The 26,380-nt window shown below is 35.4% G+C and overlaps 1 protein-coding gene across 3 annotated transcripts in view; it reads left to right on the top strand.

The window, feature by feature from the left end:
• The first annotated feature begins 532 nt into the window (after positions 1-532).
• LOC113231621 (cytochrome b5-related protein-like) overlaps positions 533-26,380 on the top strand; it is a 32,062-nt gene continuing 6,214 nt past the window's right edge. The window contains exons 1-5 of one of the 3 annotated variants that reach the window (XM_026466030.1): positions 533-699; positions 12,749-12,967; positions 15,191-15,600; positions 22,090-22,278; positions 24,585-24,809. In XM_026466030.1, coding sequence (XP_026321815.1) covers positions 12,752-12,967; positions 15,191-15,600; positions 22,090-22,278; positions 24,585-24,809 — 1,040 coding nt within the window. In that variant the 5' untranslated portion in view covers positions 533-699; positions 12,749-12,751. Of the gene's footprint in view, positions 700-12,745; positions 12,968-15,190; positions 15,601-22,089; positions 22,279-24,584; positions 24,810-26,380 lie in introns of all 3 variants that reach the window. The other 2 variants (XM_026466029.1, XM_026466031.1) reach the window with 2 other exon arrangements.

Here is a 26,380-nt window from a genome sequence, read left to right as displayed (position 1 = left end):
TATGTGTTTTTTTATTGGAATCCAACTACACAGGAAAATCCAACAACATCATAATTGGGTCTTCTGAATTATTATTAACTACTACAGCTTTTATGTATAATATTACATCGAGAACCATCTAGAAAAAATACATTTAGTGGCAGTAGAGCTTCTTGTGAAAGGGTTCGTCCAGGTTAGTAATGCCACCTTACCTATTTCTGCCGCCAAGCAGTAATGTCAGTATAACTGTGTTCCGGTTTTGAAGAGTAAGGGTGCTGGTGAAATTACAGACACATGGAACTTATCAACTTGTGTCTCTGGGTAACGGGCGCAGTGGCAGTGCCCTTCAGATCTTCGCGATTTAAAGCTCTGAGTGGCACTGTAACTGTTATGGACAGGCGTGTAGCTTACCATCAGGCTCACGACTTGTTCGTCCCGTCACTAAATATTATAAAAAAAAAAACAAGCTATAGCAAAAAACGTATATAGACGTCAAGTCATTAATTGATATCAAGACTGACGCACGTTGTTCCGAAAGCCACAATTTGCGCCGGCGCAGTCGACTGACAGTCACGGCCAATCAGCAAAGCGCGGCGGTTGTTGTTGTTAATTTAATCAATTTCTCTTATTATTGTTCAATTATTTCGAAAATATATTGAACATAGTTTAGAACAAGTGTTGTGGTAAAATTGGATCCTAAAAGAAATTGTTAAATTACAAGTAAGTTTTCGTTTTATCTACGAGAGGTCTTTGAACTTTAGCTGTTGTTTCAATTGCTCGAGATTATTTTTATGAAATTTATCATGTTTATTAGATACATATGACTAGGTAAGTAGGTAGTATTATATATGCAGTGACTTCTGTATTTCAACATTGCTCACTGTATAAATGACATAAGGATCAATTTACAATGGAAAATATTGACTATTGATAGGTATGCTTATATCAGCACGTGATAATCTGTATACAAAAAGAAATTACTTATAACAATTAAGTTAAAACAAAAATAATTTAATGACTAATCAATAAAAACGCTAATCTACAGCCGATAAACAATGATGATCGTTGAAATTGCCCACGCGAACGTGACAAATATCTAAATTCATATTACCTTTAAAGTAGTCCGAAAATCAGAATCTACTTATATAACAATAGATAAATTGCACGTAGGTAAGCAAAAGGATTTTCAATATACAAAATTTTGAAAAAATTTGTTATATGTACTAAACGGTTCCTAAAGTCTAACGTCTTTGATCAGCAAACAAAATTCAACATGTAAACATAAATAAATATCTCTGGAGTTACATGACATTGCAAGTTTTGAAAGTAAAACAAGAGTGCGAAACACGTTTTTTAACTTCAAACTGCCGTATCTCGAAAGTGACGATGTGCATTGGCTCCTTTTTGTTTCACTACGTCCAATTTTGCTTTTTGTTTATTTTGTCCCGTTCTATGTTGTTTTTTGTTTTTTTTTGTTTTGTTTATCAATTCTTTTCATTTTTTTAGTGTTATCAATATCTTTTTTTTATCTATGTGTTGTGGCGTTACAATACATGTCTATTCTATTCACTAGTTACTATAAAAAAGGTTAACTGACTTGTCGAGTAATGCAAGTAGACACATACATTACCACAGTTTTATATATGACCAGCAACATAACAACCGTGATTGGTGGAGCTACGGTTGCTCTTTTACTACTTTTGTAATTACATAATCAGAGCGTGACGGTGACACCAGCAAGAAAAAGTGGTAAATAGTTTCACATATTAACTTAGATACCATAAGTTTGAGTGTTCAAGGTTTGATTACGACTTCTCTTGCACGGCTGTTATCATATCACTTGCGATTTGATCGAGGATTAACGAGGTCTTCATCTATAATCTAACATTTAACTAACCTCTCTGAAAATGCGAAAAAAGAAACTGTACTGACTAAAGTCTTTTCCTTAAAATGACATGCAAGACAACCTAACTTAATTATATCTACTTAAGGTCTTCGTCGATTCCTCTTATAATAACAATAACAAATCTTTGTTGCGTTACCTGTACGATCTTGATCACACGCGAAAGAGTGACTGTATAAATAGCCCCCTTTACACAGTCACTCTTTCGCGCGTGATCAAGGCGTACAGGATTGCGCGCTGGAAAGCCTGACCGTGCAATTGTGAAGTTTTTTTTAAACTAACGTCCTTTCACGCGTGATTACTTGTGTTCGTTTTTGTTACAACGGAAAGAGCGTCCGTGTAAAGGCTAATATTGCAGGATAGACCGCGTGAACCTGGCGCGTGTTGGAGACTGTTGAACGCAATCGCATGGTCTTTCCCTTTTCCTTCCAACATCTTTACACGCGCGCTCAATAGCACTCGATTGCTGTATCACGCCCGATAGAGTATCAGTGTTAAAGCCTGATATTATGAGGCACTCACTTCTAGCCGCGATAGTCTAGAAGACCGTTGCCGCTACCATGTATTCTGTTCAATAAAGACGCTAACTTCTTCCGTATATTTGTTTTTACTAACAAACCAACGTTATTGGCTCACTACAGATCCCATGGTCACAACTCCCTATCAGTGTCAGGAATCTGAAATATTGGTTTGCTTGAAAAAAGAAATATATACGATTTAGATCCGAAAAATCAGTGTCATTTCCAATACGTAGTAATTACGACAACCCAAGAACTGGACAATTCTTTTTAATATTTGTTATTTTAAAGTCGTTTGAATTTATACTTATAGTTGTTAGTTTTAGTGTTAGTTTTCGCAGAAAAAGCATGAAAGTTAGCTATAGAATGAGACCTTTGCGCAGTATGAGCGAAGTTACCGAAGAGTGTTGTGGTATGAAAGATAGACCTCTAATAAAAAGAAAATCTGTAAATAAGGACACAATTAGGACCGTCTGTATAAACTTCACCAATTTCGTCATCACCCATTTTAGGCACCCCACATTACGTCATAGTCCGCCACCCTGGCGAGTTGATGATTTCAGGCGTTATTCAAGGGTTATGAACCTTCCTCGACGAACAAATGTATGGTGAAATTACAGGCACATGGTACGTGGGGCGCACTATAAGTTTCCGGAATGAATAAGAAGAAAATACTATAAACGGTCAGAAATGGATTTATTGTTTCTCAAAATATTCTCCGTTAGCGTTAATGCACTTTTTCATACGAATGAACCAACTTTGAAAACATTTATGCCACTCCTCTGTGACAATCTCTGAAACATATTTTTGATATTCTTCGACAACCTCTTCACGTGATGAAAATCGTTGACCGCGTAACTGGTTCTTAATTTTTGGAAATAAATAAAAGTCACAAGGTGCCAGGTCGGGACTATACGCGGGAGGGCTCATAAGGTCAACGTTGTTCACCTTCAAAAATTAATTTGTCTCTCTGGCCTTGTGAGAACTGGCATTATCGCAGCGTTTACGGTTATGTTTAAAGAGTATGTCAATAACTTCCGGCAAACAAATAGTCGTGTACCAATAACTGTTCATGGTACAACGATTCACCAAAGCAACAGTAGCCACGTGTCCAAAAAAGTGTAAAAAAAAGAAGCAATCAGCCGCTTAGAGGCACTTTGCACGCGCACCACTTTGGTTGGTTTCGGCTCATCTCCAAAGACCCATACGTTCGATTGCTGTTTTTTTTTTTTTGAGATCGTAACTATAAATCCATGTTTCGTCACCTGTTACTATTTCCCACACCAAATTTGACGCCCCTTCGTTGAATCTGATGAGCATGGCATTGCACCAAGTGACGCGATCCGTTTTTTAAACCTCAGTCAAATTGTGTGGGATCTACCGAGAGCACAGCTTTTTTACACCCAAATGTTTGTGTAATATTGATTGTATTTGACTCATGCCTATGCCTAATGATGCCCGAATCTGATGGTATGTCACATGCCTGTTTGTTTCGATCACACGGCGCATAGCATCGATGTTGTTGTTGTTCACAGCAGTGGACGGGCGACCATCATGAAATTCGTCACTGAAAGTCACACGACCGCGTTTGAATTCTGCAAAATAGCTATAAATAGTCGTCTTGCATGGTGCTTCATCGCCAAAAGCAGTTTGAAGCCGAGCGAAGCTCCCCGCTGAGCTGTTAGATTACACTTGAAGTCATAGAAGATCATACTACGAAAATTTTCATGAGCTAAATCCATGGTGATGTAGACAATCAATTTCTAAAATGACGCCACAATGTAAAAACAAGTGACAGATGAAACAAACTGTATTCTACAGCCAAAGAGTTCCATTTTCAAATGTTGTAATTACTTTTTAAATATTGTTTATGTAAGTGGCCAGTTCCGGAAACTTATAGTGCGCCCTATGTACTTGTCAACTTATGTCTCAGGGTGATGGGCGCAGTGGCACTGCCCCTCAGATCCTTGGATTTTAAGCTCTGAGTGGCACTGCAACTGTTATGTACAGGCGTGTTACTTACCATCAGGCGAACGACTTGTTCGGCCCGTCACTTGATATTATAAAAAAAAAATTGTCACAAACCTAGGGTCGTATTCTAGAACTCAACTCAATGCTCAAGTCAGGATTGCAATTGAAACACAAGCACTGGAAATACGACCCTAATGGCAGGGACTTGAGTATGATTTCGAGTGCTTTAAACCATACTCAAATCCTGACTTGACCATTGAGTAGAGTTCTAGAATACGACCCCTAGTTACTGAGAAACTTAGATAATTCATACTTAAAATATAAAAGAAGCACACTAACAATCAGCAAACAATAATAATGAAGGTAGACAAAAAATTCAAGCGAACACAGATATGAAGGTGTTATAATTCATAGAAATATATCAAGCGTGTGTGTGGCATTTAGGTCAGCAAAACTTTAAAGCTGATCACACACGGTGCACAGCGCTGCAGTTGTAGTTGCCCTTGTATTTGTATTCATTAAAATTTTCGATTTTAGTTTGTCACGCCGTATGGGCTGCTGTCCATGCACCGCGGTGTCATGTTAATCAACCTAATACAGCTCCCGGACACGTGACTAGCATTTGTTTATTGCCAAACAAAAGACATTAATTGCATCACTTTAAACAATTTTTCACAATGTCGCAATGCAGCAATGCAGCAATAAAAAAACCAACAAAGAGCAAAAAAAATCTCGTAATTGCGGGCAAGGAATGAGAAGTTCCAGATAAAGTGGAGTCCAAAAACCCACCAAAACTTTCAAAGGTTTTAAAAAGCAGACGACGACGAGCTATCGGCTTTTCACGAGTTTCAAAGGTCAGAGGTTTTTCTGAGTTGAAGATTATAAGATTATAACTTTTATTCCGCTTTTTAAAATTTGCACACTTTTTCAACATTTCTAATAATGAAACTTCTGATACATGTTTGTGCGGATAGAATTTTTAAAGCTGTTAAACAAAAGCTTTTTGTTTAGGTACTTAGGAATGCCATGTAAAATGTTTTAGATTTTTTAAATAGTTTGACGACCTCTGTGATTGCTTACGTACCTACAGGAGACTAGGTAGTTGGGTGTAATTGTCAGGAACATTAATACATTTGAAATAACCCCAAACTGTTACTCACAAGTCATAACAAAATATAGCAGTTTATTTCATACGTTTAATAACGCAATCTTACAATTGCTACAATTATATATTAAATTTTCTTTAAGATTAAAACAAAAATACAACGAAAATTAAAATTCCGGACATTTAAATTATACTTAGAAAAGAAGTTTGCACACAGGATTTTTTACTTTTATTTTGGCTTTTCAGTAAAAGACGACTCATTTTTAACTCAAAATACAAGGTCATGGAATAATATTGTCGTCACTAAAGTAAATAAAAGTAGCTAATGTAAAATAAAAAATAAATTACTATGACAAAAACTATATAATAGTGTCAAAATGTAACAGTGGCTAAAAATGCGATTTCTTTTTTAATCAAAATATGTAAAAACGTGGTAACTTTGTGAATGTCTGTTCTGAAAATGAATATTGAATGTGAATGACCGTTTTTAAAATGCTAAAAAATATTTTGTGCGAATTGAAATTTATGTGATGTAATAATTACATATTATTATTTTGTCACGTTGTGTCAGATATGGGAATTTTTTTTTTTTTGTATTCACATTATTATTGAGAACAGAAAACAGGATCTTAGTTAATTGATTGAAGTATTTCATAATTACTTGAACTTTCATATTCTTTTCCATATTATAAATAGTAAAGAGGTTTCAACTTACTATTTGATGTTATATATAAATGTTATACATTTTACACCCAAATCAGGGAGTCTACTCCCATTGTCCGTCCGACATTCGGCCGAAACAATTACTGTCAAATAAGTAAAACTCAACAAAATCAAAAAGACTATGTCAAGTCTGAAGCTCCGTTTGCATCGTGTATCTTTTAATTTGGTTGAGTATTACTTAGTAACCGACTTCAAAAAAGGAGGAGGTTCTCAATTCGACTGTATGTTCTTTTTTTTTGTATGTATGTTACGCGATAACTCCGGTATTTGTAAACCGATTTTCATGATTCTTTTTTTGTTGGATAGAGGGTACCTCCATAGTGGACACGTTTCATTTTGAAGAAAATCATCCACCTCTGAGGGTGGCTGAAGGTTCATTTTTATAAATAGCGCCCAAATTTTATTGTAAGGAGCAATTATTTTAATGGTTGATTTTGCTATGCTCCAATTCAAGGCGTTTTTCTCTCTCAATATACTTGGAGTAGTGAGAACTGATTTTTATTATATCCTATGTCAAGTCCTGTATTGTGGCGAACTAGGGGATATTTCAATAAAACTTAGCAAATAGACGTAATTCCACCTTGTTTTGAGGTCGGTTTTTTTTGACATGTATTGTTTCAGACAAATGTCGGACGGAGTAGACCCCCAGATACAAGAAATAAAACTGTTATCGGATGTGAATCGCGTTTATTTGTTTTTGCAAACAAACCAACGTTTCGAGCACTTTAAGCCGTGACGGTCATGGCTGACTGGGATTTTATTTCCGATGTGTAATAATAAAAAACTTAAAAACTCTACTAAGAGAAACGGGCTGTCTATCTTTAAATATAATAGTAAGTTTTACTACACGGCGTTTTAAAAAGAATGAGGCTCTTAATTATGCATTTAAAATCAATCTTAATGCGCAATAAATTCAACAGAATCAACTTCTTTAAACGTCTCACTGCTGGGCATGTGTCTCCTCTCAAGCGAGGGTTTAGATCTAGTCCACTAATCTTGCCATAGCGGGTTGAGGACATCTCAAGTTTTCCGAGTGTTGTACACCTGTTATGAACCCGGATTCGAACCCACGGCCACTGCTTTAGAGGTGGTAGGTCAAACACTTAGAGCCGTATTTTATGCGCGCCGACGACGCGCGTTTCACGAACGCGCGTAAACACGCGTCCACTGCGCGTATACGCGCCGCAGATGCGCTGAGGAACTTCTTGACTGTAATTGTGCGTGTGTTATTTATTTTATTAATTTATACGGTCCAACACAAGCACATCTATTTTGCACGACGTAACCTTGACTGGATTCGCGGAGTAGCAAACAAAGTAATTTATGTATGAATATAAGTAAACACTTTATTATACAACAAAACAAATTAGAAATTATAACTAAGAGTTTCTTCCTTTTATATTAAACATATTATCTGTTCAATTGTCATTTTGGTAACTATTACTTGACTACTTTTTATCGTCACATAGTTGTAGTTAAAAAGGACTACAGAATAAGACCAAAAGAAGCACATAAGCGTCTTTAAATATTCGCCTGCAAAACGCGATTACGGCACATAGTCCTTTTATATAGGGGTCATAGTCAGTAAACTATTATTAGGTGATATGGTTGATGGTAGTATACCCTCATATCACTAAAGTCCAGTTACAATGTAGCTATAGAAAATCTTAAAGGAAAACTAAATACGAATTGTTACAGTCGGTAATAAGAACGCAGCTCGGAATATTTAAAAATGTTCATTTACTTACAAAATAATGATGTACTTGTAATAAATGTATTTTTACCTACTTTAATAACCCGTAAATTGTGTAGATATATACAAAGATAAAAACTTTCGGACGTAGACACAGCTAAATTTACTTACTTCAGCTACTTTCGCAGTTTAGTGATATCCGGCATTTTGCTTTAGTGTAATGCCGTCGATATTAATAGAACCTTTGCCCGGCAAAAAACGTACGGTTAGGGCAATTTATAATCTGGACACTAGAGTGTCTTTGAAAGATAGGCATAAAAAATATCATAATGTAAGAACTAACGTCGCAGTACATTTATGAAAATGTAATTTATGACGAATACCTAAGTCTATCGTCGCCCATAAGTATTTGTTCCTTCATAGTGAAGACACACAATGTGAATGTCCTGATATAAAATTTGTATCTAGTCATGTGTCCATAAGACTCATAATTGATAAAATACTCAATTGGAGCCCACATATTAACTATATTTGCGAAAAACTACGTGCTATAGCGGCAAAGCTTTCGGTGCTGCGTCACAAACTACCACAATATGGCACTTTATACACATAATTGCTTATGGTGTAAGTAGTTCGAGGAGAATATTTAAAACACATATACCAAATATTTATAAATTACAAGTAAAATAATTGTTCCGCAAAAAAAATTCAAAACAAATTTGTAGATAATGAAACTCAACTATTTAAATATTGTAATATATAAACCGTACAGAACAAACTAAACACTGCTCTATTAATAGATGAATATCATAACTTCACAAAGTTTACCTCGTACTCTCGTCACACTACATTAAGAAAAATAATTCACCAAAAGAAATTCATACGACCTAAATGCAATAACTATTATGAACACGGGAATTGGAAATATTTGTTACCTGCATTAATAAACAAAAATGATAGAGGAGTTTGTATGTAATTATCAAAACAACAAACACGTATAAATCATACATTGAGAAACATTTTTTTGAAAACTGAAGATATAAACTTATTTTGTAGATTGCTTCATGGGTATTATATGCCATTTATGTAAGTGAGCATGTTTTTGTACCTGTCTAGATGTAATTCAGTTAGTTTTAAGGTTCTTGCTCTATTATGTTATATTTTACTTAAATAGACCAAACTCCTTCGCCGCGGATAAAGCCAGAGAAGGGTTTTTGTTAGCGAAGCTTTCAATTAGTAAATAAGTATTTTTTCTGTATCTTGATCAATAATAATAACGCACACACTCAACATAGCCCCGCACTAGGAAACCTTGTGTTGCGGGTGCCATGAACACACAGACAACCACAAATTACACCCTAACTCACGAGTGAAATAAATGTAGGCCATACAAATATTTCTCCCGGCCCGGGAATCAAACCTGGGACCTCTGCGTGGCAGTCCGACATTGTAACCGTTCGGCCACAGAGGCAGTTGATAATTAATAAACTAAAAAAAGAAATATTTTTATGAAAAATCGTGACGGAAATAACTGTTATACGAGGAATAAACATAAACAAGCTGCTCTTGACAGTCGACTTCACAAAGTCACAAATTCATTTATGGGGCAATGTGTAAGCAAGTTTCTTAAGATTCCAGCTGATTTGAATCTAAAGTGAAACAAAAACTGTAATCCAAAGTTATCTACACCTTCTGCGTACCTGAATAACAAAAATTCGTGGTAGTGTCGGAGTTGTCTGGATCTCAATGTACGAAATAAAATAAATGATAAATGTGTTGTTTGTACAAAGAGCAACCCCTAGAGTTTCTTGTTCATTCTTCTCAGAGGATCTGCCTTACGAATGAGCAGTACAGTCAATCAACATAATGATTTGAAGTGGAATTTGGTTACTTATGAAATAAATATTATTTATATACATTTTAATAACAATTTACAACACAAGTAATTAATGAAGATTACTTATCCGACATTATCAAAAAAAAATCCGCTTATTAAAATCCTATCACGTAGCCAAAGTAGCGGAAAGCTATATGGATTATCATAATTATTGACTAAATAAAATTGTTTTAGCAAGAATGCGAAATCCGCTGCATTATGTTACCAACAAACTGAATTCCAGGTCAAACAGCTTTCCTTAGCCAAGTCATTTCCAACTTAAAACTTACTATTTCTTATTCTTCTTCTTTCTATCCTTATCCATGTCCCATGCTAGGTAGCGTCGGCACAACATGTATTTCTCTTCCACTCTCCCCTATCAGCCGTCATTTCTATACTCACATATTCATACGTAACACTCGCTCGTTACATGACATTCTTCCCTCCGCAAGATATGTCCGTACCACTTTCAAACTTCCCCTGATGTACTCATTCCTTATCCTTTCCCGTCATTCTACGCATGCATCTCAATATTCGCATTTCCGGTGCATGCACAGTTCGTTAATTCCCTCAGTGTTACCCAGAGTTTTGAGTCCCAAAGATCTGTGGGACACTGCCACTGCGCTCGGCACCCTGAGACATAAGTTGTCAAGTCCCATGTGCCCGTAATTTCACCTGCACCCTTAGCGCCCAATGCTAGTGCGGCCGCCGCGCGGCGCGGTAACCATGCTTTCAAGTACATTAATGGCGAATCTGGATTCTATTTACTAGACTTAACTACGACGTTTAAATTCCTCGGAGCGATCGCGCGGAAGCCACGTGGACTAAAGACAAGCCAGCCTCTCATTTAAGTTAAAACGTAAAAGCTAAACAAATAGGGCGTATTTTACCATTCGGTCTCTGAACACGTGCACGCGGTGAAATTCGTGTCGAATAAACGCGCCCTTGCCCTTCAAAAAGCAAGACACGTGGTTAAAGATTTAGAATTGAATCTTATATATTCAATATTATATAAATATGTGTGTCTATCACTACCATGGATTTTTGTCATTTAGGTACACAAAAACTTTAACATATCGCTTTTGTTTTACTATAGTTTTAAACCTCGTGAATGGCAAATTTTAAATATCAACGGGTATTTTATTATAGATCGAACACGGCTATCAAGGACAACCAGTTCACTTTTATTTCTCGTATTTTAAGGTTGTGTTTATCACTATTTTTCATTAAAAGACACTATCCTTTTTAACATAAATTTGCATTTTGACTCAAAGATACTCCGGGGCCCTATTGTGCATAAATTGCTCTAAAAACACGTTTTTGCAGGATAAAGATTCTATTTATATCGGCGACAGGGTCATTACCCCCAAGCATCGATCTCGTCGATATGTAGCTGGTAGCAACATTGTCGACAATGTTGCTACATATCGACGAGATCGATGATCCACTGAGCTTCCATTCTCAGCAGGCCCAATTTTGGAAACGAATTGTTCTAAATTTTTCTAGGATAGTTTCGGAGAGTATTACCGTAGCTAATATCGAGGCTCTGGTATACCACATATTTCCCTAGGCAATTCCCTAATTAGAGTCTAGTTAATTGGTATGATTATCTGTCCGAGACATTATTATTTTGGTTATTTCTTTTCCATTCTCACCTCTTCCATGGCCTATGGGCGACTACTGATTTTCATGTAATATTTAGAAGCGCAGCTGCAGTCGCGCCCCTCGCGCGCCATTTTTGGAGACTAGATATTGTAAAATATTATATTATTTATTACGAAAATTAGTAGTGGCGCGATGCCGCAGCTTAGACTCATCACTGCAGCGCTTCTACAAGCGTTTAATTTGAAGACGCCCCAGAAGATGAATTACGAATTATTATTATGGTGCTTATTATAAATTTGAAACTTAATAAAAACATATTACGGATCGGCGGGCGGAACATCCGGGAAGACGTTCGCTTTGGTCCATTGTTCTATTGAGTGACAAATTGTTGGAAATAACCACCAAATTCTTCAGATTCTTTAATTACTTAGTTACAGTTTAGCAGTGATTACAGTAATCGATTTTGCGAATGTTAATTGGATAAGATAAAATTTGCGATTACATCAGCGAATGGCAGTTCGTTGACTTAATGACATCGGAGGGAAATTTGTTTAGAAACGTTTCTTGTAATCGATTTAAAAATAATAATAAAGCAATAATTAATGCAAAGACAAAGAAAAATTTCTTCGACTCGACTGGCCTTGAACCTGCGTCCACGCTACACCCTAGTTTCTTTCTGACAACTGGGCTACAGGTCGAGTTAACAGGTCGACGAAATTCTTCTGTGTCTGTTTTAGGTTTTTCCGGTTTTTCAACGACGTAAGTGACATCTTGTGAGAGATTTATAAACTTTCTCACTCAGCCGGCACTTTTACAGCTATCTCAAATTTAGATATATCTTTATATTAATCTCTATTGTTTTAATAATTATATCAAACTTGTGGAGTTATTTCACAAAAAAATAGATGAACGTCATGTTCAAAAAATACATGACAACGTCGTGAAATTAAAAAGAAAATCTATTCATTATTAATACTCTCAACACCATACTATAAACTTGTTTCGAAGTAGCTGGCCATGAGAGCCGCATGCGGGTCACGCAATTTCTTTGACTGGTCATTGTAATTCCATTGAAACTCTACGACATTATATTACAATTATGTTAATATTCGTTAAGCTGCTAAAATCTGTTTCAACGAGTGTTCGCATTTGTATTGATTATAAATATTGTACTCGTATATTTACTTGGACTTTGTATTTAGCGTGGTCTCTCAAAACTACTATGCCGTTAGGAGGTCTTATTAGATTTTCACAAGTGTCATAATCCAAGGTTGAAAGCCATTTCATTATAACAAGTTTGCATTAATAATTAATTGAAATAAGTGTCATTTGTTCCTTTATGTTTTTTTACTTCTAATACTATTTTTCCCAGAAGCCAATGGCTCCAGATCCAGATAGAAGACACGTCAGTTTTCCTTATCTGAAGTACCCACCACTCCGCGATGTGGATCCTAAGACACCTCAACAATGGATCAAGGGCAAACAGCTTCAGGACGGAGCTGAAGACCTATGGAGAATCCACGATGGTCTCTACGATATGACAGATTTTATTAAGTCGCACCCAGGTGGATCAGAATGGCTTCTTATTACTAAGGTGACCTTACTTATCACATTTACTTATATCTTTAACAATGTGCTTTGTTTTCTTTGTTTTAACTCTATTTAATTAAATTTAATTACACACAAGTTATGCTCCAAATGAAAGAACTCGTGCAGGGAAGTACCGTCACCTTACCTATTTTTGCCGCCGAGATCGGACTTATACCCTAATATCTCCTTAGAGGTGGGATATTTTCTTCAAATCGCACTCCTTAATTAAGATTGGTATAAGTGGAGTTACGTCAAAAATGTTTATTGTTCCAGTAGATACAGAAAAATATAACCCTCATCCTCTCTAATATTTGTAACTCCATCGACTAATATTGCAGATAGAGTTACAAGAATTAGAGAGGACAAACAATAAATTTTCAACAAAAAAAGAATAATTGAAATCGATTCACAATAGTCGAAGCACTCGCATAACATACACACTAAAAATACAATTGAATTGAGAACCTGCGCCTTTTTAAAATCGGTTAATAAACCTTGTGCGATCGAGGGCCCGAATTTCGTGGAATAAAAGAAATGTCTTAGTACAGAAATTGCGAAGACATTATTATGCGCCATGGTTTTAATCGATCTAAAAATATTTTTTCATATTCTCAAAATACCACGACAAACGTTATATCGAACCTTCGCGCTCGACATTCAAATAGCCGGAGACTGTTAAGATCGGGATGTCGGTACACAAGAATCGTATGAAAACGAAACCAATAACGTGTGTTAAATAATGTAGTTAGGCATTTACATTCTCTTGGATTAAGACAAAATGTTAACATAAATTTAACTTTTGAACAAAAAACGTGAAAATATCAAATAGTAATTATGTATAGACATTAAGTAGCAACTGCATTAACATCTTTTAACATCAACTTAGTACCGATCAACTTAAACTTTATTGAAATTAAACAAAATGTATTTATACTGTAATGCATTTTTTAAATTCACATTAACTTTATGAAATTTTAATAAATAAAAAACTTTTTTAACGAAAACAAGAACGCAAAATTGATCTCGAACTATTCAACAAACTCGTATTAGTAACGATTAAATCAAGTACATAAATGAAAAAAAAAAACACTTTTATTTTTGATGAGACCTAAAATACAAAAGTAAAATAAAGGCCAGTGTTTTGAAAAAACCTTATTATTTTGGGGTTTTACTAATATTCTCTAAATGTGCCGTTGAGGCTATATTCTATACTTTCTTTTCGGTATACACGCATATTGGATACAAATGATAAACCTGAATGTTATACTTATCAGAGATTGGAAAAGCTTTCGATTTAGCACCTCTATTGAAACAGAAAATAAGAAATATTTGAGACAATAAGGATTTTGGTGATATTTCCGTAAACATGAGAATGTGACATTATTACGAAATCGAAAAAATATCGCAGCGTTCGAATTGGTCCCCTCAGTCATACCACAGTACGTATAATAGGACCAAGTAGGGCAACTATATTGCTATTATATTGAGAAAAACGACAATTCTGAATTTGAGGCACCCTTTTCAAAGAACAATAAACACGTCTACTATTTGATGTCATCTTTTAAACACTGAACTCACGTTTGAATTCTATAATTAAAGACGCATGCGACTGACGACTCGCGCTGTACAATGCGAGTGCATTGCGAGATTACACGAAAGTGTGCATCCGCAAACGGCGTGGGGCGAACGTGCACACACACAAGACGCGCTGCTACCTTTATACGGAGTTACCATACTTGGTCTTATTATACTATGGTCATACTCAAAAAGATGATAATATCCGTCAAACATTGGTGATAGGTTAGCAACAGTGGATCTCTTAAGTTACGTACCGTATATCGCACGATGCCATTAAAGTATTACTGCAGCATACGTTTCATGACCTTCTAAAACATCAATTCATCAAATAACATAGCATCAAACCAATTTCACAGCTTTATACATATACTGGCGTTGTATTTTTTAATCATGGATAGTCACTCTTATTTCTACACTACTTATGAGAACTACACCTAATTTTCTTACACTGAAATAAAACAGACATTGTATAGAAAAATAAAATTTGTTACTTACTGCACTTCAACTAACAGCATTACTGTAATGTAACTTTACGTGTACATTTTACAGTGATATTATTTTTCGTTTATTGTTCCGTTTCTGCGATTTTACATTGTTATGTAATTAGAATTATTTTTATCTTAATATAATTCACTTGTTATAATTACAGGGTACCGACGTAACAGAAGCGTTTGAAACGCACCACTTGAAAGGAACCGCGGAAACGATCCTTCCAAAACACTTCGTAAAAAAAGCGAAAACTCCCAGAAATTCCCCATTTACCTTCAAAGAGGACGGATTTTACAAAACACTGAAATCAAAGGTTTCTGAAAAAGTAAAAGAAATACCAAAGGATATAAGAAAAAAGAGCGATGTCGTCACCGATATTTTGTTTATCGGTCTGATTGTTTTAAGCCCCCTTTGTTGTTGGGTTTGGAGCAAAAGTTATGTTTTTGGAGCTGCGTTTATTCTTGCGAATGGCTTGGTTTTGAGCGGATTAACAGTATGTGCTCATAATTATTTCCACCGGACGGACAGTTGGAGAATGTACTTGTTTAATCTTAGTGGAATGTGTTATTCGTAAGCATTATTTTTTTTATATTCAGATTACAAAGACCCATAGATAACATACCTTGCAAACTTAATATAAGGTGGTGACATCAGTGATTGATAAACACTCGACTTCTTGTTTAAATTCATTTCTAATTTAGGACAAAATTTTCTATCATATTAACATGTTTCTTATTAGTAAATGTCAATTACTAGGTGTTCATTATTAGTGAGTATCGATTACTGGTTAGTTAATTAGTGGATTTTTGGTGTTGATTGCTGGAAATTGGAGATTTAGGTTTTTTAGTAATAATTGTAACAACTTTTTTTATGAAGTATACTACACTATATATAATCTTTCTTGAAGATTATATCTATCAAGTAAAGTAATCACTGAAATATGATTAATCGTATTTTATATTGTTTTTAAAAACAAAAAAATATTTTAAATTTATAGACATACTTCCCTTGAACTGTCGATTATATGTCCCACCGAATAATAATTATAATAAAACACTATTTATTTACACATATGGACTACGACGTGTAACGCAACATATGTAGGTGTCCAGTAACCGTCCTCGGAATCCATGACACTCTTCGGCCAAAACTCCTCCTTCATGAAAGTAGACAGATGTTGAGTTGGTATTATCACCACAAATGAATTAAAATTCACGTTGTGGCGAGAACCCCAACCGCTCGACCCTCAGGGTAGCATTGACTTTCACCCGCATATATTCCACAATATTCGCAGCGTTTGTGGAGTAATGAAGCCGTGATACTTATAACAACGTCGTTGGTACCAACGGACGCAATATGCCACTAAAATTACGGCTGGTGTACTTTCTTCTGTTCCACCTTTTTGAAATTATCTTCGTCGCACTGATCAATTCGTCTCGGTGACGACATAGTTCCAGAGATTAGTTCCCGTTTCTTCTTCTTCCCCTTCGTTGATAACTGCCGGAGTTGTCGTTGTGTGAATAATTTTGCTTAAAAAGATCCCTACAGTGATTTTCCTTGTTTTAATAAAGCGGCTTACTTTATTCTTTCATCCAGTTAAATAAATAATTTGATCTTTTTTGATGGCGGAAGAAATAACAGCGCGGTGGTGTGAACGTTTATAGGTCAACAAGTTCAGTCACTGAACAAAGCGGATTTCAATCAAATTAATTGTAATATGTAATATGTTTGGGGAATTCATAATTGAATTAATTACAACATAATTAGATTAATTACAACATGATTAAATTAATTACTTAAAATTGTTGCTGCAATAATTGTGCTTATCAAGGCTCAAGGCAAGGAATGGAAACTAGCTATCTTGTTTACTTCAAATGATTTTTTTTGAGTTTATTATAATGTATCAGCAGTTCTCAACATTATAAATAAGAGATCATCACCATCAACCCATTTATATGTCCTACTACTATGCACGGGTCGCCTCTCAGGTGAGCATTTAGGCCATAGCCCGCCACGGTTACCCAATACGGGTTGAGGACTTGACACATTTTCCGAGGAGTTACGAATCATCTTCGAGGTGAATATTTCCTCACGATGTTTTCTTTCACCGAAAAGCTCGTTGTAAATTTCAAATTAAATTTCACACATCAATTCTGAAACACTCAGATGTACGAGCCCGGATTCGAATCCCAATCATGGCGTTATCATTAGGCTACCACTTATAAATGAATGTATATTTGCATGTTTACCCCGTATGTCCATTATCACTCATCAGACTCAGATTCTGATTAATAATATAACATTACAGTATAAATTGCACTACATGTCAAAGTATAAAAAACTGTAATGAGATGGTCAGACAAAAATGAAAATTATAAGAAACATACACCATAATTACAAAATTAACAATTCATTATATAATATTGTTGTCATTAAATTACATATCAAATATCATTCTCCATCGAGGATCGTTATAAGTTGATAACAATTATACAAGAGGATGTCAGTGCCGTAAAAATTAGAATAAAATAGAAAATACTAAATATCGTTACAATTTAAAGTCCATACATTCATTTACAGTGCATAAATAATACAATAAATAATAACAAGGGTTTTTCAATAAAAGGTCTTTCAGCCGGCGCCTATGTTTCGTAAGACAGTTCAAGTCTGAGAGTAGAAGGTAAAAGATCATAGTAAGTAAATCCGATGACACACGGGTTCAGGCATCAGACTTCGATAAAGTTTTCGTGAGTTATTACGTGTATGCCCACAAAAGCTCCTGAAGTACCCATTATAACCATTTTAAAATATCAGGTAGGTCAGTTGTTCCAAAATATATGTTTACTATTAATGAGATTTTTTTTGTGACATAATGCCAGTAGTTTGTTATTATTAATCAAAGAGGGCATAAAAAAAATTTCTTCGATCCGATGGGATTTGAATCAACGACCACGCTGCACCGTAGCGTTGCTTTATACCAACAGAGTTTATACCGGCGAATATGAAAGCTGAAAAACCAGTGCAGTTGTTATCTTATATAACAAAAACAGATGTCAACTCGATAACGAAAGAATGAATAAATGAATTGAATTGAATTGAATTGAATAACTTGACCTGTAGCTCCAATGATATTATACTTTGTAGCTTAGTTTTTATTTGTGTTCAATCACATATGTTTACTGCTGAAAAGGCGGTTAGGCTACCACAGCTTTAAATAAGAGATACCTAGTAAAAACTTAGACAACCAAAGAATAATAGTAAATTATATATTAAGGACGATACATAAGAAATTACCAATGAGGGTTACATAATTTCCCAGAGTGGTCCCTACCGCCTACCCCCCAGTGGGCGCTGAAGACCTAGGGCGGTAGGGGCCTCGAAAGCAATTGGGGCCCCCCAAGTTGATGCTACCCAGGAGGTGCCACCGTATTAAAAAAAGCCTGAATTGTCTAATAAACTACTCTAAAATGTATTGTCCTGTGATTTTTTTGTATGGAGTTAATATAAAAAATACGTGTTTTCAATTATGATAGGCGTTGAAATTTTTTTCTTCCCTGAAATGGGCGGTAAGCCAAAAATTTAGGGAACCTATGGTCTATTAGAACATTAATAACTCGAGTATTTTTTTACCGTCCGTGATACATGCAATGTTTTTCATCACATTTACGAGGAAATAAATACAATATTTATTTCCTAAGTAGTTTTAAGCTCTTTTTTTCTGGGAAATGCTTCATTTCATTATAATCTATAAGGTAGCGTTAAAACAAAATCAAACATTTTCAAGGAAACCTGGAAATACAAGGAAATGTTGAAAATATACCAGATTGAAAGTTTGTAAATCTCTCTTGTACAATTGTGATTTTGCGCTTTGGCCCTTATACATAAGACCCATCGATTTCTTGTATGAATAAATATGGTTCACACCACAAAAACTATACGTTTTGCAAATGGCGGGTTTTTCGTTTTTTTTTATCCACACATGGTCAGCTATCTATTATTCCATCGATAATACAACTCGAACTAAAATGTTGTAAAAAGCAAGACGCATATAGCCATGATGGATTTTAAAAAAAATTCCTATATTTTTATACAGAAAATAATTAAAATCAGTATTTAAGAAGTATGTGGCTGGATTGCAATTAAATTTATGTTTAGTTAACATATAGCTAATACATATATGTTTAGCTAACTATTTAGTTAACTAATATTGAATTTTATTTTGAACTTAAGTAATCTCCTTTTTTGAACTTGAACCTGTATGTCGTGCTACAAATTAAAAAAAAACTCCTTACCGACCATGGTTGTAATGGAAATTAAAAACGCCCGAGGGTTTTATTTGGGGCATTATAGTCAAGTTAGCTACCATGCAATCATACATTTACGTCTTAAGAAAAATTAAAAAATCTCACTTTGCTACGTATCTTACTCCTTTATTAACATAAATTACCTTTTCCTGGTTTGGTTAACACCAGTGAATAAATTATGAGCATAAAAGTACTTATATGGCTCAATGTTATCCACTCGGTTTGTTGAATCGGTAAACTGACTTTAAATGCAGGTATATTGTATTGAATATTATAGTTTTATATATCCTAGAACTGATTTTTTCTGTCTTTAACAAAAAATACCTAATTTTTTAACCGAATTCAGAAAAGAAGAAGGTTCGCAGTTCTTCTGTATTCTTTTTTTTGAGTAAGCTATGCTATTATCCCCAATTAAAACATTTTGTTTATTCTTTTTTTGTTAGAATGCAGGTAAAAAGGTTGTAAACAGCTAATGTACCGCAAAATAAAATAGGATACATCGGTCCACAAAAATTTATTCCATAGTTAAAAGGTAAAGAAAGGCTGTAACAAGAAAAGGTATATAAATAAACAAGTACAACGCTACAAAACACTCCCTACTTAAATACTAAAAACGTGAGACAGATTTACCCCGAGAGGGCCGAGTCATACAGTATAGTAATCTTACCTAGTAAGGTGAGATTAGCATTAAAATTGGCACATGATTTAGGTCAGGCACTTGTAAAATGATCAAAATTAGACGCAATTAAAAATTTGAGCAGCACTGCTTACTACAGCGATTGAGCAGGAAGTGACGACGGAACGAAACAAAATGAGAAAGCCGAGGCAAAGGAATTAAAGAACGATTAAACATTTGAAAACTAGTGGCCAGGAACTAGAGAAAAGGTGATAAAAAGGCGGGATGACGATGGAAGGTCACATCGTCAGACAGGTATCTTAATAGTAGTCCCATTTAAATTTGAAGAAAATATTCCTCCTTCTTATTGAATTTCGCCCATTTTCCATTAATTGATTTGAGTAAAACTTAGCACATATGTTATTACAATGAATATAAAACACAGCTAAAACGGATAAGCAATCTTTTGAGGTCAGTTTAATGTTTTTAAAGGTGTAAACAATTTTTTTTTTTTAATTTTGTTACGTTGCAAAAACTTTATTCCTGGGATGATAACTAATTAATGATCGAATCGTTACTCTCCAGGTCGACTCATTATCATTATAGATTCATTGCGTGAATTATTAAATTTGTAAATTCTGAAATATTCATACAACCAGACGATATTTATGTACCAAATTATGTTGCATAATTATTTATAAACTTTGATCGTATCTGTTTTTAATCTTAGCTTGTCAATTGTTATCCCCTGTCAGGTTAATTATTCTGAACCCAACTCTCCGGTTCACTGGCGGGGAATACCTGATTAAGTCCGCTATTTGCACTGTTTTGTGTGCTGTAATGTTTCAATAAATAAAATTAATTAGAAGTTAACTGGCATCCACGAAAGGAACCACATAATTTACCATTCCTTTTTTGTACACCTGGAACACCCTGGGCAACAATCGGTGGAGTACTTTACGCCAATTGGCAAATCCTTTCACCACATTGGCAAGCATGCCATATAGTGTATGACACGACAAGAAAAAGACGGGCATCACTGGCCAAGAGTTCAGCCGGATTTACATTTGTGTGACGTGTCGTGTCGTGACGCGTCAGAACGGTATTGGATTTATACATTTAATATGGTTAGATTTATATTAGTGTGTCGCAATCTGACGTGAGGGCTTATGTTGTGTGTATGAAACCGATACTGTTCTGACCCGTTATGACACGACACGTCAGACAAATGTAAATCCGGCTTACTATACATATTTATTTTTAATGAGATTGTGGACTAGTGTAAACCTATCCTTAAGTGAAAAATTAGTGAATTTTATCAAATTTCGATTTTTTAAATTTACATAATCATGACCTGTGCTTTCTTTCCTCGACCTTGTGCGACCCCACATTCACCTTAAGACTCATCTGATCTCAGTAGCTTATCCTTGATCTTACCAAAAGACGATTTATTTTCTTGAACACTTAATATCTCGTAATATTATTGTATAACATCGTAAATAGGTTTTATAATAAAATTATAAGCATAATATCGGACTGTAAGAAGTAGTGCCAACATTTGATATTATAACGAGAAAGGATGATGACCATTACTGCCTTCGTCTTACTTAGCATGTCCAGCAAATTCATATTTTTAATTATCCTTAATTAAAAAAAAAATTTGATAGTATTCTCGAACCCATTAGCAGTTTAAAATATTTGTAATTCTGTTGCATTTCCGGTTTAGTATTAATGTGACAAATCGCAGTTTATTACATGTCATTTAATGTGCTCAATGTTGCCAGATATGCGAGTTGCAATATATCTTATTTTTAAGGAAAAATTTTTGGAGAGATTACAACTAGCTGGAAGAGCTTCCCTCGAGGCGCAGCTGGGTATTTTTTCCCGCATATTATTATATATAGAATTAAATTCTATAAGTTTGTTCGATTATTAGACAATTATAGGTTAGGAAAAGTAGTTTTTTTTAAAAATAAATATATAAAAATTCGCTGCTTTAAATGAAAATCGAGGAATAGAGTCAAAATCTAGGTCTTATGTGCTTTAAAATATGCCATGTGTATGGAAATGCCAGTTTAAAGCATGCCTCCATATTGCACCGGTCGTCGTCCTTTATTCATAATTTATCTATTGTTTCAGAGATTGGCGAATATCTCACGCGCTATCACATCATTTACACACAAACACGTTACAGGACATCGAAATAAGCATGATAGAGCCTTTCTTAGTGTTTACTCCTTATAAAGATAAAACCATTTTGGCACAGTTGGGCGCCTTCTATTGGCCACTTATATACACATTTTCCACCTTGACACTTATGATTAAAGGGTAAGTACTTCGTACGTCATTTGTTTAATTCCTTTTCTTATATTATTAAGTGACAAGACGAATAAGTGGTGCCCCTGATGGTAAGCTACACAGCTGTCCATAACAGTTGCAGTGCCACTCAGAGCTTTCAATCGCAAAGGTATGAGGGGCACTACCACTGCGCCGGTCACCCTGAGACTTGTCGTCTTTATGCCTCAAGGTGACGGGCGCAGTAGCAGTGCTCTTCAGATCTTGGCTATTAAAGGTCTAGCGCATGACTTGTTAATCGTATCACTTGATATTATAAAAATTTAAGGCTGTGGTCTGTAACTACCCCGATCGAGGCGTGAAGTGAACGCTATATAGGATGTAGCAGAGAGGTATAGTAAGTACTTTAAGAACTTATTGTGGTTATTTTTGTTTTGTTTTATGATACCTAATGACGAGACGAACAAGTCATGCGCCTGGTAGTAAAAGACACGCGTGTCCATAGCAGTTGCACCGTCACACTATAATATAATAATAATATAATAACGCACACACTCAACATAGCCCCGCACTAGGGAAATCCTGTGTCGCGGGTGCTATGGACACACACATAGACAACCACAAATTACACCCAAACTCACGAGAGAAATACACATAGGACCTCTGCGTGGCAGTCCGGCATGGTAACCGTTCGGCCACCGAGGCAGACACTGAGACATAAGTTGACAAGTCCTATGTCCCTGTGATTTCACCAGTACTCTTACCCTTCAAAACCAGAATGCAGTAATGCTCAGATTACTGCTTGGCGGCAGAAATAGGTGTAAGGTGGCAGTACTTTTCTGAACGAACCCTCTCACAAGGACCTCTTCGGCTACTATAATAAATACTAACCAGTTTTTTTTTTACAAATTCTGGAAGTTGTACGGCAAAGTCGAAAATGTTTTTTTAAAGTATTCGTTTAAATTAGGCAACATGACCCGTATAATATATACCTTAAAGACTAACATACATATAATATAATATAAAAACTAAATAACTAATCTACACGAAGTACACTTTTCGACGTCGTGTCGGGCAATCTGGTGTCAACTAACCTGACTCGAAGCGCCGATATATGACACCCTTTGGCCAAAACTCCTCCTTCATGAAAGTCGATAAATGTTTGGTCAGCACTCTCACCACAAACGAATTAAGTTCACGTTGTGGCTGGACTCCAACCACGCGACTCTCAGAGTGTTTTTGGCTTTTAGTAAGATATACTGCACAATCTCCTCAGACCTAATGTTTTATTGTTATGTTTAGCAGAATGTTACAGAGCAGAATATCACCCAATGTAGTACGCTGTAGAGTACTTCCGTCAGTCATATCGATACTAGCAATTAACACTACACTAACAAGAATACAAAATACTTATTCGCTGGAAAATGTAGTTTAACAATGCAGGTCTTATACGAGTAGATCGTACAATTCACCAAGACTTGGCATGCGAATATTGTACATAATTCTTGTTTCACTTTTGATGTAGCATGCATTTAAAGTCAAATTAATACAATAGCATAAACAAACAATAACAATTGGAATTTAATAATAATATAGGAAAACAAAAATATAAGAAACAATAGTTAAATTTTACATTTGATGTTATCAAGTAAAAAGTCTTCAATATTGAAGTAGGATTGAGTAACCAACGAATTTTATTTTAAATTGTGTACAATAAATTCTTTAACAGCATCCGGTAGCTTATTATATAATTTGGGTGCTACAATTTAGGTAGTACAACTTAACAATTGCAACTTTTAACCAGAGCCTATAATAAAAAGGAATCTTTTTAGTTTTCAAACATATATTTTACAATTACTATTTTATAAAATATATGATTTTTTGTATTATTTTCTTAATTTTGAATTTAGTTCTGAATAATTCTAAAAAAAAAAAATTCTAGCAGTAGAGCTCCTTGTGAAAGAGGTCATCCAGGAAAGTACCTTACCTATTTCTACCGCCAAGCAGTAGTAATGTCAGCATTACTATATTCCGGTTTTGAAGGGTAAGGGTGCTAGTGAAATTACAGGCATATGAGACTGTTAACTTATGTCAGGGTGACGGGCCCAGTGGCAATGCCCCTCAGATCTTTGCGATTTAAAACTCTGAGTGGCACTGCAAGTGTTATGGACAGTCGTGTCGCTTTTCGCACGACTTGTTCGTCCCGTCACTTGATATTATAAAAAATAATAAAAATGCGAAATCGACAAAATTCGAGTTAACGTAGTGTTAATTGCTGGTGTCGATATGGCTTTACATGCTTAGTTCTGTAATTACTAATGTTATTTAAAAATTTACAGAATGATAACAAGTGTCATCAAGCACGAAGGTAAAACAATAAAATGGTCTGATATGATTGCGTTCTTCCTGCCTGTTTGGATGTGGTTGTTCGGAGGGCTCTCCTTACCCTGGACATTACTTATGTGGACAGCGACTTTAATGACAGCGAGTTTCTTTTTTATGGTCTTTGGCTTAACGGCTGGACACCATTCGCATAGAAACTTCTTTGATGGAGACGTTCCAAGGTATGCTGAACTAAGAAAGGACACTAAGAAAAACTTGGTTTATTTTACAAAGTTTATTAGTGCCTAGTCTAAATAAGAACATATCGCCAACATCTACTATCTATTTAAAATATCTTTATAAGAAACTAGCTATAATAATAATAATAACGCAGAAATTTGTAACTCTGCACAAGGGAAACCCTGTACCATGTACACACACAAAGACCACAAGCTACACCTCAACTCACGAGATAAATTAATGTGAGCCATACAAATATTTCCCCCGGCCCAGGTATCGAACCCGGGACCTCTGCGTGGCAGTCCAGCATAGTAAGTGTTCAGCCAAGGAGGCATTGGTTCCCGCAACTTCGTCTGCGTGGAATGGGTACTTCAAGTAGCCTACTGTATTATACAAATTTTCATAATTTTGGTTATATACGTACAAATTATATACATACAAATTTTCATACTCTGTTTCACCCCTTTAACATTTATATTTGTAACAAAAGTAACCTATGTCCTTCTCCTAGATCCCATCTATCTCTATATCAAAATTGATTATAATTTGTTCAGCTGTTTAAGCGTGAAAACGTAACAAACAGAGTAACTTTCGTATTTATAATAATAGGGGTTAAAGTATGAAATTGCCGATTTGTACTGAAAATCTAAATTGTTTATTTTTTAAATTTTTAACAAATTTATTTAATCAAAATAGTTGCCATTATTATCTATACATTGCTGCCATCTAATGGGAAGGTTATTAATGCCTTTGCGATAGAACTCCGACGATCTAGACTGCACAAACTGTGTGAAAGCATTTTGTACTGCCTCCTGGGAAGAAAACTTCTTGTCACGTAGATAATTGTCCAAATCACGAAAAAAATGGTAGTCCGTTGGAGCAAGGTCTGGTGAATACGGAGGATGACGAATGGTTTCTAACTGCAGTTCCTGAAGGGTCAAAATGATTTCTCGTGCTGTGTGAGGTCTCGCGTTGTCGTGGAGCAATAATGGTGAAGATCGATTCATGAGTCGGGGCTGTTTTACTGCTAGTTTTGTCAACATGGTTCGGAGTTCGGCACAATAGACATCTGCCGTTATTGCTTGACCAGATCGGAGAAAACTATAGTGAATAACACCATGCTGAGACCACCAAACAGTTACCATTACCTTTTTATTGGTAAAATGTGGTGGTGGTTAGGACACTGTTGTGGCATTTGACCTGGGGTCAGCCATTGCATTTTTCTTTTCCGGTTATCATAAAGAATCCACTTTTCATCACATGTTACAATTCGATCCAATATTCCTTCATTTCTGTACCGGTTCAACAAGGCAACACAAGTTTCAACACGCTTTTCTTTCTGCAGATCAGTCAAATCATGAGGCACCCATTTTTCGTATTTTTTTATTTTATTGATTTGACGCAAGTGAGTCAATATTGTGGGTAAGGTAACGTTAAACCATGCCGCTAATTCCTGGGTAGTTTGACTAGGATCGGCTTCCACTATCTCTCTTAATTCATCGTTATTCACCTGTGTGGGCGGTCTTCCTCGTGGCTCGTTCTTTAAGTCGAAATTTCCATCACGAAAGCGTTT

Source organism: Hyposmocoma kahamanoa, unplaced genomic scaffold (assembly GCF_003589595.1).
Source record: "Hyposmocoma kahamanoa isolate Upper Pololo Valley unplaced genomic scaffold, ASM358959v1 66, whole genome shotgun sequence".
Classification (NCBI taxonomy): domain Eukaryota; kingdom Metazoa; phylum Arthropoda; class Insecta; order Lepidoptera; family Cosmopterigidae; genus Hyposmocoma; species Hyposmocoma kahamanoa.
This window is presented reverse-complemented; position numbering and strand designations above follow the sequence as displayed.